The 20,420-nt window shown below is 42.4% G+C and overlaps 1 protein-coding gene across 2 annotated transcripts in view; it reads right to left on the minus strand.

Moving 5' to 3' along the window:
* Positions 1 to 20,420, minus strand: part of dennd2c (DENN/MADD domain containing 2C) — a 40,871-nt gene that overhangs the window by 18,745 nt on the left and 1,706 nt on the right. For both annotated transcript variants that reach the window (XM_031794269.1, XM_020506458.2), the window contains exons 2-13: positions 8,005 to 9,296; positions 6,465 to 6,589; positions 6,028 to 6,149; positions 5,762 to 5,911; positions 3,027 to 3,111; positions 2,716 to 2,760; positions 2,237 to 2,424; positions 1,878 to 1,987; positions 1,454 to 1,523; positions 1,048 to 1,125; positions 540 to 680; positions 179 to 327 (exon numbers count right to left, since the gene is read on the minus strand). In XM_031794269.1, coding sequence (XP_031650129.1) covers positions 179 to 327; positions 540 to 680; positions 1,048 to 1,125; positions 1,454 to 1,523; positions 1,878 to 1,987; positions 2,237 to 2,424; positions 2,716 to 2,760; positions 3,027 to 3,111; positions 5,762 to 5,911; positions 6,028 to 6,149; positions 6,465 to 6,589; positions 8,005 to 9,047 — 2,306 coding nt within the window. In that variant the 5' untranslated portion in view covers positions 9,048 to 9,296. The remainder of the gene's footprint in view (positions 1 to 178; positions 328 to 539; positions 681 to 1,047; positions 1,126 to 1,453; positions 1,524 to 1,877; positions 1,988 to 2,236; positions 2,425 to 2,715; positions 2,761 to 3,026; positions 3,112 to 5,761; positions 5,912 to 6,027; positions 6,150 to 6,464; positions 6,590 to 8,004; positions 9,297 to 20,420) is intronic.

Raw genomic sequence — 20,420 nt, forward strand, 5'->3', positions numbered from 1 at the left:
ACTACACTATGTACTTATGACAACTTACACACAGCATTTTCACACCGACCAACAGAAGAGCAAAGCACACAATACATTCCACCCTGAACCAGTACTGTGCAGTACCTGCCCTCCCACTGTCTCCCAAGTCAAGCTGGAGATGCCAGTGAAGCTGTGTGTACTAGAGGAAACGCATCACCTGAGTTTGTTAGCGATAAAGATGACCCTCCTCTCCAGTAGCAGAGAGGCAAACACCTGCAACAGTCTCCCAACGCTCAGGCACTGCAGCAGGCTCTCAAAGTCCACGTGCTCCAGCCTCGAGTCCACCGGCCGGCACAGAGTCAGCACCTGACCACACACACACACACACACACACACACGGTTGGCTATTGCTCTTACAACAGTTGGTTGCTGGGCAGAGACATTGCACATGATTGCAGGTGTTGTTGACAAAGTGTCCGTAATAAAGAGCTAGGTAGGAACTGTTACTTCTCTTAACATCCTGTAGTAACTATTTTCGTATAGTCATAGGGTGACTTCCTCTTAGTTGTGATTGTTACCTCATTTCCTGAGCCTGGGAGGAAGCTCTTGACTGTGATGGTGCGTCCAGGGGCGGGGAAAGGAGCCTCCATGACACTACGCATGAAGGGGGACACCAGGGCAGGACAGATCTCCCTGCGCCTCTCTACCTCCTCCAAGATCTGAAAACACACCCACCCACACACACAAAGACGCACCCAGTATAACTCCATAACTACACCCCTAAACACAAAGACAATCCTGATGACAAGTATCAACAAGGGAATACACCAGGACTACATTAAATACTAGCTGCTTTCTTCAACTTTTATTTACACTAGTCACACCTGTCCCCTCTCACCTGCACAGACTAAAACATTGGGTCGTACATAATAACACATCGTTAAATTATATCAATTATCCTTCTCAAAACTCACCCTTCTGATTAGCTTGGGACATTTTTACAGGATTTAGTTTCAACCCTTTTCAATGTGCACAAGCAAGCTAAAATGCATTATATATGAAGAGTTTAATCAGACTACCGGTTACCTTAGCAAACAGGTTGAAGCAGCCCAGTCTGCTTACAATACAGTGAACTTCAGGCAGTCTCTTCCCCTTTCCACAGGGCTAAATGGCACAAATCAACACAGAGAAGAGCGTGAAAACCAAATCCTGGCATTCAGTGTCAAAGTTATTGAAAGGCTATATAACGCTGACTTTCTGGGGGATAACAGAAACATCGCATTGTGCAATGCATTCAAAAAACACAAATCTAACATTCAACATTTGGAAAAAATGTGAAATTCTTTTTAGTTAGGCTCATTGATTCAGAGGTTTTATGGCCTACGACTCAGATGGAGTATATCCCTTAGATGTTGAGTAAGCACTTTACTGCCAAGTTGTCACACGCATAGGCAGACACACACAAAACGTAATGACACACACACACACTCACCAGGATCTTACGACAGTAACAAAACCAACGGCTGCCATCCTCTCCCGTCAAGACAAAAGAGAAAGTTTCACTAGAGACAGAAGCATAGACAATTTGACAGGGATACACATTGTAGTAGAGATAAGCAGTGTTCTAAGGCAGACTCCCTGGGAAGAAAACAAAGCATGGCATATGAACTGCAATCATGTTTTTCTTTGTCTGAATCACTAGATGTTCAACCTTTCATTTAACATAACTTTCACTTAATTCTCAGATCATATTTCATTCTAGGACAGTGATTATTACAAAAAAAACTTGCTACTTAAGTTTTGACCTGTTTCAATACTTATATTAAAGTGGTGGTTTCAGCACCCTTATATGAATATCCTTATTGTACATCACTGCTACATACTGTGACCACAATGTGAATGTGACAGCAGCTTACCTGGGCAGGTCTCCAGATGGCCGCCAGTCCTGAGAGTCTGGGAAGCAAAACTTGGGGATTGCCTTCAGCCGATCTTCAGCTTCACGGGAGTGACGAGAAGACTTCGCAAACTACACCGTAAAGAAAGGAGAGACTCATTTTATAGACCCATTTTATTCCCTGGCCCGCAAAACAGGAAATAGTCAAGAGAAATACAATGGTAACAAAAAACAAAGGCAACTCAAAACATTCTGGGGTTCCTTTGAGCCCATGCATGGTTTCCCCTATAAAAATTTATTGTATAAGTGTGTTCCGCCACCAAGCTCTGTTAACCCCCATCTGAAAGAGGTTGGCTTTAATTGATTTCAATTGACAATAACCTTGTTGGGAAACTGTTGCGTGATCTCAGGGGCATAGGTGTTTCCCGGGGAACTCTTTCTGAGTGACACCACCACAAAGAGCTGGAAGAGCTGCTGTTGCTGGAGCTGGATCAGGTCCCTCTCCAGGGTGCGGTAGCCTGGCCTCCTCTTCAGCGTGGACTGGACATAGACCGAGCGTCTCGACCCTCCTAGTGGAGATAGTAAAACCGTTTTTTTTTTTTTTATCTGATAAGCTGAATCTAATGGAACAGGATATTAATATCTTGCTTTGATTAAATGCAAATAAAATGTGAATAGAAAAGATAAAGGCACCCCCCCCCCCAAAAAAAAAAACTAGACAGTGCTTTCCCCTTAATTTGGGATTCAGGCTGGATCTATACAACTTTAGTAGAAGGCGTGGGACATTGACCTATCTCAACATTCTAAAAAACGTCTGCCAAACATTGATTTTGGAATGAAGGTCAATCCTATAGTAGTACCATTAGTGTTGTCCTCTGGGTCACTCTCAGTTCCACTGGTCTCCTCTGTTCAGAGCAGAAGAGAGTGCGCAAGAGAAAATGAGAGAGCGACAGAGTGCAACAGACAGAGACACACAGACAGAGATAGAAACACAGAGTGAGAGACAGAGAGTAATAAAGGGATGAAAGAAAGACATTATAGGAGACAGAGTGTCTTTGTATTGTATTTGTACCAGTGACGGGATGTAACGTATCTCATGAATTGCTGGGTATTTACAGAGAACAGTTCATCTTCATCTTGTAGACAAGTTTGAGGGTAATAACAGTCATACCTCGAGCTGAACCACCCTGTGCCTGGCTCTTCACTCTCTTTCTCCCTCGCTTGGCGTCAAAGATCACATGAATCTTATTGACATACTGCGTCAGAGAAACCACACACAAACAAACACGTACACAAAGATATACACTGAACAAAAATATAAAACGCAACATGTAAAGTGTTGGTGCCATGTTTGAGCTAATTTAAAAAATATATACAATTTTTTTAAATGCCCCAAATTCTGCACATGCCCAAAAAGCAAATTTCTCAAAAATGTTGTGGACAAATTTGTTTACATCCCTGTTAGTGAGCATTTCTCCTTTGCCAAGATAATCCATCCACCTGACAGGTGTGGAATATCAATAAGCTGATTAAACAGCACGATCATTACATAGGTGCACCTTGTGCTGGGGACAATAAAAGACCACATCCATAAGCTGCAGTACATCCAACCGGCCTCACAACAGCAGACCAAGTTTAACGAGGCCAGCTCAGGACCCCCTTCACTTGCAGGATCGTCTGGGGAGGGAGGGGGGGGGGTATTTCTGTCAGAAATAAAGCGCAGTTGAGGTGAAAAACTGATCCTGATTAGATGGGCCTGGCTCCGCAGTGAGTGGGCCTGGCTGCCAAATGGGTGGGCCTACACCCTCCAAGGCCCACCCATGGCTGCACCCCTGCCCAGTCATGTGGGAAATACATAGATTAGGGCCCAATGACTGATTTTCTTATATGAACTGTAACTCAGTACAATCTTTGTAATTGTTGCATTAATATTTTTGTTCAGTATATTTATCTGATACAAATAAATCACATTCATGTGACATATCATCACATTGTTGTTGACATACTTGGGATCTGGCCACAAACTTTTCTGAAAAGTTAGTGAATCAATAAATGTAATTCAAGCACAACTTCCTTGTTGCACTGAAAAACGTTTCCTACTGGGTACCTGTTTGGACTGAATAGGGCCCTCAGTCAAGTTTCAACTTGAGCAGCGGAATGAGTGACCTGGATCCAGAGCCAAGCATACAGGAAGCTCAGATGTATCTCCAAATGGACAATAGATTGTAGGCCTAACACTAGCTTGGCTTCTCTATGTGTAATATCGTAAACAGACCAATACCACTAACATTTTAGGCTGCTATTCCCACTCAAAATTACAAAATTAAATAACTAATAGTTTGCGGTAAATACACTGCTCAAAAAAATAAAGGGAACACTAAAATAACACATCCTAGATCTGAATGAATGAAATATTCTTATTAAATACTTTTTTCTTTACATAGTTGAATGTGCTGACAACAAAATCACACAAATTATCAATGGAAATCAAATGTATCAACCCATGGAGGTCTGGATTTGGAGTTACACTCAAAATTAAAGTGGAAAACCACACTACAAGGCTGATCCAACTTTGATGTAATGTCCTTAAAACAAGTCAAAATGAGGCTCAGTAGTGTGTGTGGCCTCCACGTGCCTGTATGACCTCCCTACAACGCCTGGGCATGCTCCTGATGAGGTGGTGGATGGTCTCCTGAGGGATCTCCTCCCAGACCTGGACTAAAGCATCCGCCAGCTCCTGGACAGTCTGTGGTGCAACGTGGCGCTGGTGGATGGAGCGAGACATGATGTCCCAGATGTGCTCAATTGGATCCAGGTCTGGGGAACGGGCGAGCCAGTCCATAGCATCAATGCTTTCCTCTTGCAGGAACTGCTGACACACTCCAGCCACATGAGGTCTAGCATGGTCTTGCATTAGGAGGAACCCAGGGCCAACCGCACCAGCATATGGTCTCACAAGGGGTCTGAGGATCTCATCTCGGTACCTAATGGCAGTCAGGCTACCTCTGGCGAGCACATGGAGGACTGTGCGGCCCCCCAAAGAAATGCCACCCCACACCATGACTGACCCACCGCCAAACCGGTCATGCTGGAGGATGTTGCAGGCAGCAGAACTGCTTTCATCTGTGAAGAGCACAGGGCGCCAGTGGTGAATTTGCCAATCTTGGTGTTCTCTGGCAAATGCCAAACGTCCTGCACGGTGTTGGGCTGGAAGCACAACCCCCACCTGTGGACATCGGGCCCTCATACCACCCTCATGGAGTCTGTTTCTGACCGTTCTGACCGCAGACACATGCACATTTGTGGCCTGCTGGAGGTCATTTTGCAGGGCTCTGACAGTGCTCCTCCTGCTCCTTCTTGCACAAAGGTGGAGGTAGCGGTCCTGCTGCTGGGTTGTTGCCCTCCTACGGCCTCCACCACGTCTCCTGATGTATTGGCCTGTCTCCTGGTAGCACCTCCATGCTCTGGACACTACGCTGACAGACACAGCAAACCTTCTTGCCACAGCTCACATTGATGTGCCACCCTGGATGAGCTGCACTACCTGAGCCACTTGTGTGGGTTGTAGACTCCGCCTCATGCTACCACTAGAGTGAATGCACCGGCAGCATTCAAAAGTGACCAAAACATCAGCCAGGAAGCATAGGAACTGAGAAGTGGTCTGTGGTCACCACCTGCAGAACCACTCCTTTATTGGGGGTGTCTTGCTAATTGCCTATAATTTCCACAACAGCATGTGAAATGTATTGTCAATCAGTGTTGCTTCCTAAGTGGACAGTTTCATTTCACAGAAATGTGACTGACTTGAAGTTACATTGTGTTGTTTAAGTGTTCCCTTAATTTTTTTGAGCAGTGTACAATTTCCACTGTGTATAAAATACTTATGAAATGCTTGTGTGTGTTTACCTGAGGCAGTCTGTATGTTTTGTGGGTGGTTGTGGGTTGCCTGGGAAAGGCAGTTCTGTGGGGGGCTTCAGTAGGGGAGGTAGGGGTGGGTGGTGTCGCTGCCAGTGTTTCCTTCCTCTCCACCCACAACGTGAGAGGCTTGGGAGGGAGCTGAGACACAGAATACAAGAGGACTGGGTAATTAAAGATTAAAGCAGGTTTGTTTTTTCATATCATACTGGGCTCAATTCAAATCTAATATCCTGTGAATCAGTTTCCATGACTACCTTTGGTGCGCAAGGGCTCTCTCTCTGTGCCATGTTCCAGGGTCGGGGACGCCTGATGGGGAGACACATAGTAGGAGCCAGCTTGACATCCTCATATGGGTTGTCTCTGGTCAAGGGTCCAGCTGGCCAGGGTCAAAAGAGAGGGAGACAGATGACATAAACAGGTACTATTAGCGTATTATGCTGTGTAAGTCCGAATGGTCTTAAATGGCTGCCTTTATTTCTCTCCTTTTACTTCCACAACTGACCTAAAAAGGACTTGATATGTGACAATATGGAAAAAAATCTATATTCCAGCCTTTTCTTTAACAGTGGTTACGACGATGGGAAGTAAGACTAGGAAATAGTTGGTTCCTAAATGTTCCTAAGATTGTAAGATGACTCAGGCTGCCTAAGTGGAGTGTCTTTTTTCCACTTTGTGTCAGGGGTGAACTCACAGATAATGTCCTCATAAATGTTGTCGTCAGAGAAGGCGTGGAACAGGCCGGAGCACCTGGCCCCACTTCCCAGTGTACCCTGCTGCGCTGTCAACTGCAGCACATCCTCAAACTCAAAGGACTTCCTGTAAAAATGGAGGGAGAGGGGTATGTGAGACAGGGGCCACTGTCACCCTAAACAGTCTGCATCGTGATGTTCAATGCGTTATCCTCTTACGTTCAGCCAAAGGGCCTCGGCATTGGAGGGGTTTTCACAAGTTGATAGTGAAGATGATCAAATCAAATTGTATTGGTCACATACACATATTTAGCAGATGTTATTGCAGAATGTAGTGAAATGCTTGTGTTCCTAGCTCCAACAGTGAAGTAGTATCTAACAATTCACACAAATCTAAAATAATGGAATTAAGAAATATATAAATATTAGGACACGCAATGTCAGACTGGGATTGAGTAAAATACAGTATATACATAAGAAATTAGTAAAACAGTATGTAAACATTATTAAAGTGACCAGTGATTCCATGTCTATATACATAGGGCAGCAGCCTCTCAGGTGCAGGGTTGAATAACCGGTTGGTAGCCGGCTAGTGATGGCAATAGACCGTAGGAGGGTGCGTCAGGGAGAGAAAAAAAAAGGGTGTAAAATAGAAGCACGGAGAGATTAAAGAAAAATAAATTCAACATGTGGCACAAGGGTTAAGGTCAATACGGAGAGTGTGAGCAAGAGAGAGAGCAGGAAAGAGAGTTACAAGAGTAAGCCTAATAGAAAGCAATTTGGATGGTTATGCTAAAGACGCATGGGGAATTCCATTCAAGATTGGCCCAAAGATATGATGTATGATGTTTTGGATCTTCATGGAATTAAATCAATAGAAAAGGTCCTTAGGGGGTAGGTTTTTGGCATACCATTGAAGTCTGTATCCAAAATGATTATTGAGAAACAATGTGACATTTCCCCAGGCCTTCTTTAAGACACTACAACAATAAATCAGTAGATGCTACAAAGCCAGTATTGGTGTCCTTTGAAACCTTACTGTGTGTTCATATGGAATTGCCCTCATAGAGAATACAAACTGCTAGAAAAATTAGGAGACTACATTAGTGGAATTCAATGTGAGAGCTGGTGTGTGTTTCGAAACAAACGTGACCGCCGGACAGTTGGCTGCTCTGGAAGTAGGCCATATCCAGACAATAGTCTGCAATGCTGCCAAAGACTGTGTAATCACACATGGAGGCCGACCAAATGCTAGACTGACCCTTCTCTCACTCAAACTTTGCCTCTAAAACTCTCTCATTCTACTACTTAACATAAAACAATTTACAACTAAGGACACTGTATGAGAGCACAATAGCTCAGGAGAGAGAAAGACTTTCACCAAATAATTGTTAACGTGTTTGTATTACAAACAACCAGATTTTACCTTGACTAAAGCCATTGAAAAAGTAAGTTGTTCTGTTTTAAAATGTAAAAATGTTCTGTTTTAAAATGGTAAACCAAACCTTCTCTATACTAGAGGTGTCAGTATCATGAACTTACCTGTTCTTTCTGTGTCTGGAAAATCCATTGCCACGGCTAACAGGACACAGGGGTTCTGGGAAGTTAGGTGTTTGGGCTATGCCACTGCACTTGGTGTTGGATTGGTTGACAGATGGAATCCTGCTGTCCCATTGGACCCAGTTTGCTGGGGTGCTGTCCGCTCCCTGATACTGAAATGTCCGTTGTGGTTTTGGTGGAGGGCGAGTCGCTGGACCCACAACACTCGGAGGCTCTGCTGAGGTATTTGTTCCCTTCTCCCAGAACAACACATCTCCCTCCAGCCTCCGCCAGAAGCCCCTTGAGGTGTAGAAATTCCCTGGTGGCAGGCTCTCTCCATGGTCATCCACAGACAGACATAGGGGTTTGGTCCACTTAACTTCCAACACATTACCCACCTTCAGTTCACCATTGGTGGGGATGATCCTTTCTACTTGGAAGATGTTTGTAGTGTCTGTTGTAAGAGTTTGCGAAGGCGCTGTGAATGGCTTGGACACTGGTATTGTGGTTGAAGTCTTACTGAAACTGTTGTGATTCTGAGGGGCATCCGACTTTCTGCCAATGCCCTTGTGTCCGCACCGTGCTTGTAGGTTTTCCCTGAAATCCAAACCCAGGCTTCTGGCTTTAGAGAGGTTGGCTTTGCCGTGAGGTCCACCTCTCAAACTGTCGCTACATACTCCGTTACCCAGGACATCCCCTGAAAGAGATCGGGATACAACTGGTGCATGCTCTTTGACCCTTTCGGTATGCCCATCACCGTTTGGTTGACAGAGGCCTTCCCACTGGGAAATCTTCTGCCTGATGTTGAGGCCTGGCCTCCCTAGGTCCTGTGTTAGAGGCTCCCCAGAGGAGGGGGCCTGCCAGGCCACAGTAGGCCTCCCTGGGTCCTGGGTTAGAGGCTTCCCTGAGGAGGGGGCCTGCCAGGCCACAGAAGGCCTCCCTGGGTCCTGGGTTAGAGACTTCACTGAGGATGGGGCCTGCCAGGCCACAGTAGCCCGGCCCCGTCCCCCTCTACCTTTCCCCTGCTCTATGCCCAGAGCCAGCATGGTGAGAGGGGGCACACTGCCAGCTCACCCTCACTGCATAGTTGGTGGAAGCATGAGGACCCTCCCGGTGTATTGACACACTGTTAAAAACAGTGAGTCTGTCCTACAACTTTAACCACAGTAGGCTATGGAAAGCAAGGAGATTCACAGGGGTCTTTCTTCTATCGTTTCCTTTTTACTTTTAAATCCCTCTTCCGTTAAACAGGGTCGGTGACTGCTCTTTTCCCTCTTCTCCACATAAAGAAGGACCTGCAAAGCAAAGGACACAAAAGTTACTCATCCATCAGCACTTCAAAACAAGTCAAGACAACACTGAAGAGAAAGCAGTATCTATTGAGGATGACGACACTACTACAGTGCCTTCAGAAAGTATTCATACCACTTAACTTATTCCACTTTATTGTGTTACAGCCCAAATTCAAAATGGATTTAAAAAAAATAATCTCACCCACCTACACACAATATCCCATAATGACAAAGTAAAAACATGTATTTAGAAATGTGTGCAGAAAAGCTCATTTACATAAGTATTCACACCAGAGTCAAAACTCTGGAGAAGCACCTGTGGCGCTGATTTCAGATTTGGAATGTCTATTAGTTTTGCTGGATGTGGGGATTTTCTCCCATTTTTTCTTGCATATTTTCTCAAGCTCTGTTAAATTAAATGGGGAGTGGTGGCGAACAGCAAACATCAAGTCTTTCCACAGATTTAACGGGATACAAGTCTGCATCACTTCTAATCCCCCATATATTATTTTGCAAATATATAGAGTACCGGTCAAACATTTTAGAACACCTACTCATTCAAGGGTTCGTAGAATAATATAAATGACATCAAAACTATGAAATAACACATATGGAATCATGAAGAAACCAAAAAAAAAAGTCTTAAAACAATAAATATATTGTATATTTGAGATTCTTCAAATAGCCACCCTTTGCCTTGATGACAGCGTCGCACACTCTTGGCATTCTCTCAACCAGCTTCACGAGGTAGTCACCTAGAGTGCATTTCAATTAACAGTTGTGCCTTCTTAAAAAGTTACATTTGTGGAATTTCGTCCTTCTTAATATGTTGGAGCCAATCAGTTGTTATGTTTCAAGGTAGTGGTGGTATACAGAAGATAGCCCTATTAATAAAATACCAAGTCCATATTATGATAAGATCAGCTCAAATAAGCAAAGAAAACGACAGTCCGTTATTACTTTAAAACATGAAGGTCAGTCAATACAGAACATTTCAAGAACTTGTAATATTTATTTCAAGTGCAGATGCAAAAACTGTCAAGCACTATGATGAAACTGGCTCTCATGAGAACCGCCACAGGAATGGAAGACCCAGAGTTACCTCTGCAGAGGATAAGTTCATTAGCGTTACCAGCGTCAGAAATTGCAGCCCAAATAAATGCTTCAGAGTTCAAGTAACAGACACATGTCAACATCAACTGTTAAGAGAAGACTGTGTGAATCAGGCCTTCATGGTTGAATTGCTTCAAAGAAACCACTACTGAAGGACACCAATAATAAGAAGAGACTTGCTTGGGCCAAGAAACACGAGCAATGGACATTAGTGGACATAATTTGTCATTTGGTCTGGAGTCCAAATGTGAGATTTTTGGTTCAAACTGCTGTGTCTGTGAGATGCGGTGTGGGTGAATGGATGATCTCCGCATGTGTATTTCCCACCGTAAAGCATGGAGGTGGTGGTGTTATGGTGTGGGGGTGCTTTGCCGGTGACACTGTCTGTGATTTATTTCGAATTCAAGGCACACTTAACCAGCATGGCTACCACAAAATTCTGCAACGATACACCATCCCATCTGGTTTGGGCTTAGTGGAACGATCATTTGTTTTTCAACAGGACAATGAACCCACACACCTCCAGGCTGTGTAAGGGCTATTTGACCAAGAAGGAGAGGGATGGAGTACTGCATCATCAGTTGACCTGGCCTCCACAATCCCCTGACCACAACCCAATTGAGATGGTTTGGGATGAGTCGGACTGCAGAGTGAAGGAAAAGCAGCCAACAAGTGCTCAGCATATGTGAGAACTCCTTCAAGACTGTTGGAAAAGCATTCCATCTGAAGCTGGTTGAGAGAATGCCAAGTGTGTTTAAAGCGGTCATCAAGGCAAAGGGTGGCTATTTGAAGAATCTCAAATGTAAAATATATATTTTGATTTGTTTAACACTTTTGTTTACTACATGATTCCATGTGTTTGATGTCTTCTCTATTACTCTACAATTTAAAAACTGACAAAACCGTGAGGCCGATACGTAAAGCTTATTAAAGAGCAGTGATACTATCTAGGGCAGTTTGCGGGTTCCTTCTATTTCTCATCTTATTCAACTGTTACCATGTACCTTAAAAATAAATAGCTCAGATCTGCGAATGCCTTTTGAATGTAGAAAGTAGTAAAATTAAAGAAAACTCCTTGAATAAGTAGGTGTTCTAAAACTTTTGACTAGTAGTGAGTGAGTGAGTGAGTGAGTGAGTAGTCGTGGCCAAAAGTTGAGAATGACACAAATATTAATTTTCATGAAGTCTGCTGCCTCAGTTTGTATGATGACAATTTGCATATACTCCAGAATGTTATGAAGAGTGATCAGATGAATTGCAAAGTCCCTCTTTCCCATGCAAATTAACAGAATCCCCCAAAAACATTTCCACTGCATTTCAGCCCTGCCACAAAAGGACCAGTTGACATGTCAGTGATTCTCTCTTTAACACAGGTGTGAGTGTTGACGAGGACAAGGCTAGAGATCACCCCGTCATGCTGATTGAGTTCGAATAACAGACTGAAAGCTTCAAAAGGAGGGTGGTGCTTGGAATCATTGTTCTTCCTCTGTCAACCACGGTTACCTGCAAGGACACATGTGCCATCATCATTGCTTTGCACAAAAAGTGCTTCACACGCAAGGATATTGCTGCCAGTAAGATTGCACCTAAATCAACCATTTATCAGATCCTAAAAAACTTCAAGGAGCTGTGATCATCAAGAGGCAGGTGTGAGAGCATCTGAAAGCACAGTGAGGCGAATACTTTTGGAGGATGGCCTGGTGTCAAGAAGGGCAGCAAAGAAGCCACTTCTCTCCAGGAAAAACATCAGGGACAGACTGATATTCTGCAAAAGGTACAGGGATTGGACTGCTGAGGACTGGGGTAAAGTCATTTTTCTCTGATGAATCCCCTTTCCGATTGTTTGGGGCATCCAGAAAAGACAGAAGAAGGAGAAGACAAGGTGAGCGCTAACATCAGTCCTGTGTCATGCCAACAGTAAAGCATCCTGAGACCATTCATGTGTGGGGTTGCTTCTCAGCCAAGGGAGTGGGCTCACTCACAATTTTGCCTAAGAACACAGCCATGAATAAAGAATCGTACCAACACATTCTCCGAGAGTAACTTCTCCCAACCATCCAGGAACAGTTTGATGACAAACAATGCCTTTTCCAGCATTATGGAGCACCTTGCCAAAAGGCAAAAGTGATAACTAAGTGGCTTGGGGAACAAAACTTCAATATTTTGGGTCCATGGCCAGGATACTCTCCAGACCTTAATCCCATTGAGAACTTGTTGGCAATCCTCAAGAGGCAGGTGGACAAACAAAAACCCACAAATTCTGACAAACTCCAAGCATTGATTATGCAAGAATGGGCTGCCATCAGTCAGGATGTGGCCCAGAAGTTAATTCACAGCATGCCAGGGCGGATTGCAGATGTCTTGAAAAAGAAGGGTCAACACTGCAAATATTGACACTTTGCATCAAATTCATGTAATTGTCAATAAAAGCCTTTGACACTTATGAAATGCTTGTAATTATGCTTCAGTATTCCATAGTAACATCTGACAAAAATATCTAAAGACACTGAAGCAGCAAACTTTGTGGAAATTAATATGTGTCATTCTCAAAACATTTGGCCATGACTGTATGTATGTATGTATATAGAGCTGAAGTCAGAAGTTTACATACACTTGGGTTGGAGTCATTAACACTCGTTTTTCAACCACTCAACAAATTTACTGTTAACAAACTAGTTTTGGCTAGTCGGTTAGGACATCAACTTTGAGCAAGACACAGGTAATTCTTCCAACAATTGTTTACAGACAGATTTCACTGTATCACAATTCCAGTGGGTCAGAGATTTACATACACAAAGTTGACTGTTCTTTAAACAGCTTGAGAAAATTCTAGAAAATGTTGTCATGGCTTTAGAAGCTTCTGCTAGGCAAATTGACATAATTTGAGTCAATTGGAGGTGTACTTTTGGATGTACTTCAAGGCCTACCTTCAAACTCAGTGCCTTTTTGCTTGAAATACATCCACAGGTACACCTCCAATTGACTCAAATTATGTCAATTAGCCTAACAGAAGCTTCTAAAGCCATGACAACATTTTCAGGAATTTTCTAAAGCCGTTTAAAAGGCACAGTCAAAAGAAATCAGCCAAGACCTCAGAAAAAATATTGTAGACCTCCACAAGTCTGGTTCATCCTTGGGAGCAATTTCCAAACGCCTGAAGGTACCACATTCATCTGTACAAACAATAGTACGCAAGTATAAACACCATGGGACCACGCAGCCATCATACCGCTCAGGAAGGAGATGCGTTCTGTCTCCGAGAGATGAACGTAATTTGGTGCGGAAAGTGCAAATCAATCCCAGAACAACAGCAAAGGACCTTGTGAAGATGCTGGAGGAAACAGGTACAAAAGTATCTAAATCCACAGTAAAAAATAGTCCTATATCGACATAACCTGAAAGGCCGCTCAGCAGGAAGAAGCCACTGCTCCAAAACCTCCATAAAAAAGCCAGACTACGGTTTGCAACTGCACATGGGGACAATGATCATACGTTTTGAAGAAGTGTCCTCTGGTCTGATGAAACAAAAATATAACTGTTTTGCCATAATGACCATCATTACTTCACAAAATAGATGGCTTCATGAGGCAGGAAAATTGTGTGGATATATTGAAGCAACATCTCAAGACATCAGTCAGGATGTTAAAGATGGTCCTTTTGGAAGACCCATTTGCGACCAATGACCCCAATCATACTTCCAAAGTTGTGGCAAAATGGCTTAAGGACAACAAAGTCAAGGTATTGGAGTGGCCATCACAAAGTCCTGACCTCAATCCTATAGAAAATGTGTGGGCAGAAGTGAAAAGGTGTGTACGAGTAAGGAGGCCTACAAACCTGACTCAGTTACACCAGCTCTGTCAGGAGGAATGGGCCAAAATTCACTCAACTTATTGTGGGAAGCTTGTGGAAGGCTACCCGAAACATTTAACACAAGTTCCAACAATTTAAAGGAAATGCTACCAAATACTAATTGAGTGTATGTAAACTTCTGACCCACTGGGAATGTGATGAAATAAATAAAAGCTGAAATAAATAATTCTCTACTATTATTCTGACATTTCAGATTCTTAAAATAAAGTGGTGATCCTAACTGACCTAAGACAGGGATTTTTTACGAGGATTAAATGTCAGGAATTGTGAAAAAAGGTGTATGGCTAAGGTGTATGTAAACTTCCGAATTCAACTGTATGTATGTATGTACAGTGGGGCAAAAAAAGTATTTAGTCAGCCACCAATTGTGAAAGCTCTCCCACTTAAAAAGATGAGAGGCCTGTAATTTTCATCATAGGTATACTTCAACTATGACAGACAAAATGAGAAAAGAAAATCCAGAAAATCACATTGTAGGATTTTTTATGAATTTATTTGCAAATTATGGTGGAAAATAAGTATTTGGTCAATAACAAAAGTTTCTCAATACTTTGTTATATACCCTTTGTTGGCAATGACAGAGGTCAAACATTTTCTGTAAGTCTTCACACACTGGTTGCTGGTATTTTGGCCCATTCCTCCATGCAGATCTCCTCTAGAGCAGTGATGTTTTGGGGCTGTTGCTGGGCAACACGGACTTTCAACTCCCTCCAAAGATTTTCTATGGGGTTGAGGTCTGGAGACTGGCTAGGCCACTCCAGCACCTTGAAATGCTTCTTATGAAGCCACTCCTTCATTGCCCAGGCGGTGTGTTTGGGATCAATGTCATGCTGAAAGACCCAGCCACGTTTCATCTTCAATGCCTTGCTGATGAAGGAGGTTTTCACTCAAAATCTCACGATACATGGCCCCATTCATTCTTTCCTTTACACGGATCAGTCGTCATCCTGGTCCCTTTGCAGAAAAAACAGCCCCAAAGCATGATGTTTCCACCCCCATGCTTCACAGTAGGTATGGTGTTCTTTGGATGCAACTCAGCATTCTTTGTCCTCCAAACACGACGAGTTGAGTTTTTACCAAAAAGTTCTATTTAGGTTTCATCTGACCATATGACATTCTCCCAATCTTCTTCTGGATCATCCAAATGCTCTCTAGCAAACTTCAGACGGGCCTGGACATGTACTGGCTTAAGCAGGGGGACACGTCTGGCACTGCAGGATTTGAGTCCCTGGCGGTGTAGTGTGTTACTGATGGTAGACTTTGTTACTTTGGTCCCAGCTCTCTGCAGTTCACTCACTAGGTCCTCCCGTATGGTTCTGGGATTTTTGCTCACCGTTCTTGTGATAATTTTGACCCCACGGGGTGAGATCTTGCGTGGAGCCCCAGATCGAGGGAGATTATCAGTGGTCTTGTATGTCTTCCATTTCCTAATAATTGCTCCCACAGTTGATTTATTCAAACCAAGCTGCTTACCTATTGCAGATGCAGTCTTCCCAGCCTGGTGCAGGTCTACAATTTTGTTTCTGGTGTCCTTTGACAGCTCTTTGGTCTTGGCCACAGTGGAGTTTGGAGTGTGACTGTTTGAGGTTGTGGACAGGTGTCTTTTATACTGATAACAAGTTCAAACAGGTGCCATTAATACAGGTAATGAGTGGAGAACAGTGGAGCCTCTTGAAGAAGTTACAGGTCTGTGAGAGCCAGAAATCTTGCTTGTTTGTCGGTGACCAAATACTTATTTTCCACCATAATTTGCAAATAAATTCATCAAAAATCCTACAATGTGATTTTCAGGATTTTTTTTCTTCATTTTGTTTGTCATAGTTGAAGTGTACCTATGATGAAAATTACAGGCCTCTCATCTTTTTAAGTGGGAGAACTTGCACAATTGGTGGCTGACAATACTATTTTGCCCCACTGTATGTATGTATGTATGTATACTCAGCAACAAAAAAAAGAACTGTCCCTTTTCCAGGACCCTGTCTATCAAAGATCATTTGTAAAAATCCCAATAACTTCACAGATCTTCATTGTAAAGGGTTTAAACACAGTTCCCCATGCTTGTTCAATGACCCATAAACAATTAATGAACATGCACCTGTGGAACGGTCGTTAAGAGACAGATTACAGACGGTAGGCAATTAAGGTCACAGTTATTAAAACTTAGGACACTAAAGAGGCCTTTCTACTGACTCTGAAAAACACCAAAAGAAAGATGCCCAGGGTCCCTGTCCCTGATCTGCGAGAACGTGCCTTAGGCATGCTGGAGGCATGAGGACTGCAGATGTGGCCAGGGCAATAAATTGCAATGTCCGTACTGTGAGACACCTAAGGCAGAGCTACAGGGAGACAGGACGGAGAGCTGATCGTCCACGTGTAACAACACCTGCACAGGATCGGTACATCCGAACATCACACCTGCGGGACAGGTACAGGATGGCAACAACAACTGCCCGTATTACACCAGGAACGCACGCTCTCTCCATTAGTGCTCAGACTGTCCGCAATAGGCTGAGAGAGGCTGGACTGAGGGCTTGTAGTAAGGCAGGTCCTCACCAGACATCACCGGCAACGTCACCTATGGGCACAAATCCCACAGGTTCGATTTGGAGGTGGAGGGTCCATCCCGGTCTGGGGTGGTGTGTCACAGGATCATCGGACTGAGCTTGTTGTCATTGCAGGCAATCTCAACGCTGTGCGTTACAGGGAAGACATCCTCCTCTCATGTGATACCCTTCCTGCGGGCTCAACCTGACATGACCCTCCAGCAAGACAATGCCACCTGCCATACTGCTCGTTCTATGCGTGATTTCCTGGCAGACAGGAATATCAGTGTTCTGCCATGGCCAGCGAAGAGCCCGGATCTCAATTCCATTGAGCACGTCTGGGACCTGCTGGATCGGAGAGTGAGGGCTTCCCCCCCAGAAATGTCCGGAAACTTGCCGGTGCCTTGGTGGAAGGGTGGAGTAATATCTCTCAGCAAGAACTGACAAATCTGGTGCAATCTATGAGAAGGAGATGCACTGCAGTACTTAATGCAGCTGGTGGCCACACCAGATACAGACTGTTACTTTTGAGTTGGAGTCCCCCTTTGTTCAGGGACACATTAAATGTATGTTAGTCACATGTCTGTGGAACTTGTTCAGTTTATGTCTCAGTTATTGAATCTTACATTCAAACAAATATTTACACATGTTAAGAATGCTGAAAATAAACACAGTTGACAGTGAGAGGACGTTTCTTTTTTAAATTTATTTATGTATATATTATATAAATTATAGAGATGTATTTGCAACTAATATATGTATATAGTGTGAAGAAAAAGTATGTGAACCCTTTGTAATTACCTGGATTTCTGCATAAATTTGGCATAAAATTTGATCTGATCTTCATCTAAATCAGAATAATAGACAAACAGTGTGCTTAAACTAATAACACACACATTATTGAAAAATTCAAAGTTTGTGCTACGGAATCGGTACATCGAAAAGCTCTTCCCAAATATTTTGACATTTATAAATGGCACAGGTGTCAATTTTTAAGTCCTTAAATGAAACTGGTATATATATTTATCACAATTTTCTTTAAGCAATTTGGTCTTTAATGCAGTGCCGATAGACAAGCTGCTTACTTTTTCCCCCCTTCTACTTGCATCTTCCATTTTTGTGGTAATGCTGCAATTAGTTGGTTGTAATTTTGTGTAGAGCAGACAATTCCATATATCTGTGTTAGCTGCATGTGTGACAACTCCACCAATCCTATTTATGATATAATTTACAAAGATTATACCGTTAAAAAAATTTTTTATTGAAAAATAAAGTTCTCATTAATAAATTAGTATATTTGAGTTTAACCACAATATTTGTTGTATTATTTGTTCCATCTTTCTATGGCTTATTTAAAAAAGAAAGATATTTTGGAGATTATTTCGTTTTCAAATAACCGAGAGGTTGTAATATAGGGAAAAAGGCCATTCTTGAACATGGGGTGGGAAATTCATACTAATTTGCTAGGGAACCAGTTTGGATTTAAGTGTAACTTTTGTATGACTGATACCTTTAGTGAGAGGTCTAATACTTTAATAATTTCTGCCCTCCGAATTCATATTCATTATATAAATAGGCCCTTTTAATTTTGTCTGGCTTGCCATTCCAAATAAAATTGAATATTTTTTGCTCATAACTTAATAAACAGATCTCGTGGTGTAGGCAAAACCATAAGCAAATAGGTCAACTGTGATATGACTAAAGAGTTAATGAGGGTGATTTTTCCACAAATAGACAGGTATTTTCCTTTCCATCGTAGCAAAATGTATCTATTTTTGCTAACTTTCTATAAAAATGTGTTGGAGTGAGATAATTTCTTTCTTTCGGTATATGTATACCGAGTATGTCCACATCAGACCATTTTATTGGTAAACTACACGGTAATGTAAAGGTTGTATTTTTTTTGTGATCCAACATGTAATATTGTGTATAATAGAATCATAAGTATTATCATAATCTGGTTTTACTCCAGAGGTTAGAAAATGTATCTAGATCATCTATGAGGCTGTGGAGTGATTCTAATTTTGTATTTAAAAGAAAACATGAATCATCAGCATACAATGACACCTTTGTTTTTAAACCCTGGATTTCTAATCCCTAAATATATTATTGTTGGATCTGATTTGAACAGCCAACATTTCGATGGCAATAGTAAATAGATATGCCAATAGAGGACAACCTTGTTTTACTCCTCTTGACAGTTTAAAACTTTCTGCAATGTACTTCTTGCCCGGTTGCTCAATTTGATCAGACGGCCAGCTCTTGGCAGTCTAGGTAGTTCCATATTTTCTGAATTTCCCAATGATGAAGATCACTGTGCTCTTGGAAACTTTCATCACTTTAGAAATTGTTTTATACCCTTCCCCAGATATATTCCTCATCACAATTCTCTCACTGTGATCTACAGACCGTTCATTGGACTTCAAGGTGGAGTTTCTGCTCCAACATGCACTTTCAACTGTATAGACAGGTGTTTTTCTAAACCATGTCCAAACAATTGAATTGGCCACAGGTGGAATCCATTCAAGTTGTAGCAACATCTCAAGGATGATCAAATAAAATTGGATGCACTTGAGCTCAATTTGGAGTGTGATAGCGAAGGTTTGAGAATACTTGTGTAAATGTGATTTCTGTATTTCATTTTCAATACATTTGCAACAATTTAAAAAAATATGTTTTCACTTTGTCATTATGGGGTAGTGTTTGTAGGGTGGGTGAGTGAAAAATTTTTTTTTTAATTCAGGCTGTAACACAACAAAATGTGGAATAAGTCAAGGGGTATGAATACTTTCTGAATGCACTGTATCTTTCAACAGCACACTCCTGAGGCAGTGGAAGGCGTATGGGATGTGTTCGGCCAGAGGAAGCTGGAGAGGATAGGCTCCTGTCAAGGTCAGTAGCCAAAAATAAAACCAGGAGGAGGAAATAAAACAACGGCAGGAACAAGGCACAAGAGCTTTGTGCAGCCAATGAAGCCTGCCCCCCCCAGAGGAGTTGGCTATCCCACTCTCCCATCCTTAACCACCGCTGTCCCATTACAGAACACCATGAAAGATTAAAACATTAAATCTAATTTACTCTCATCTCAAAAAGTCTCTTTCTGTAGATCAGGAAAGATGCCAGGACGGGTATTCCAAGTATTTTTATCTTGACTTCAGAATGCCTATGCTTAAGCGCCATAAACATTAACTGAAGATTGGAGCACTGATGCATTCACATGCACAAACAATTATGATAAATTATGAAGGATTCCAGTATATCCACATCACAGCCACAGTGATGTCTTATTACTGTAAAATCTATTCTATATGGTGTAAACTCTTAGCTAAATTAATTAATTTAGGCCTAGTAGATTATTTGATAGGAATGGACTATTGAAACATTGACATTTTGAGTCCCTCAGTGAATTACTCCATAATGCATTTATTTAGCTTGCGCTAAAACTACAACTGAACAGTTTGGCATGCAATACTGATATTTATGATCTTGCACAGCCCTCATTGTATGCAACATCCAAACTGTACGGAGAGGCCCACGTCCTTATGTGAAATCTTGCCTAAATATATTAACTCCTGTTCCTGCTTCCTTTACTGTACTCCGT

The sequence above is a fragment of the Oncorhynchus kisutch genome, linkage group LG17 (assembly GCF_002021735.2).
Source record: "Oncorhynchus kisutch isolate 150728-3 linkage group LG17, Okis_V2, whole genome shotgun sequence".
Lineage (NCBI taxonomy): Eukaryota > Metazoa > Chordata > Actinopteri > Salmoniformes > Salmonidae > Oncorhynchus > Oncorhynchus kisutch.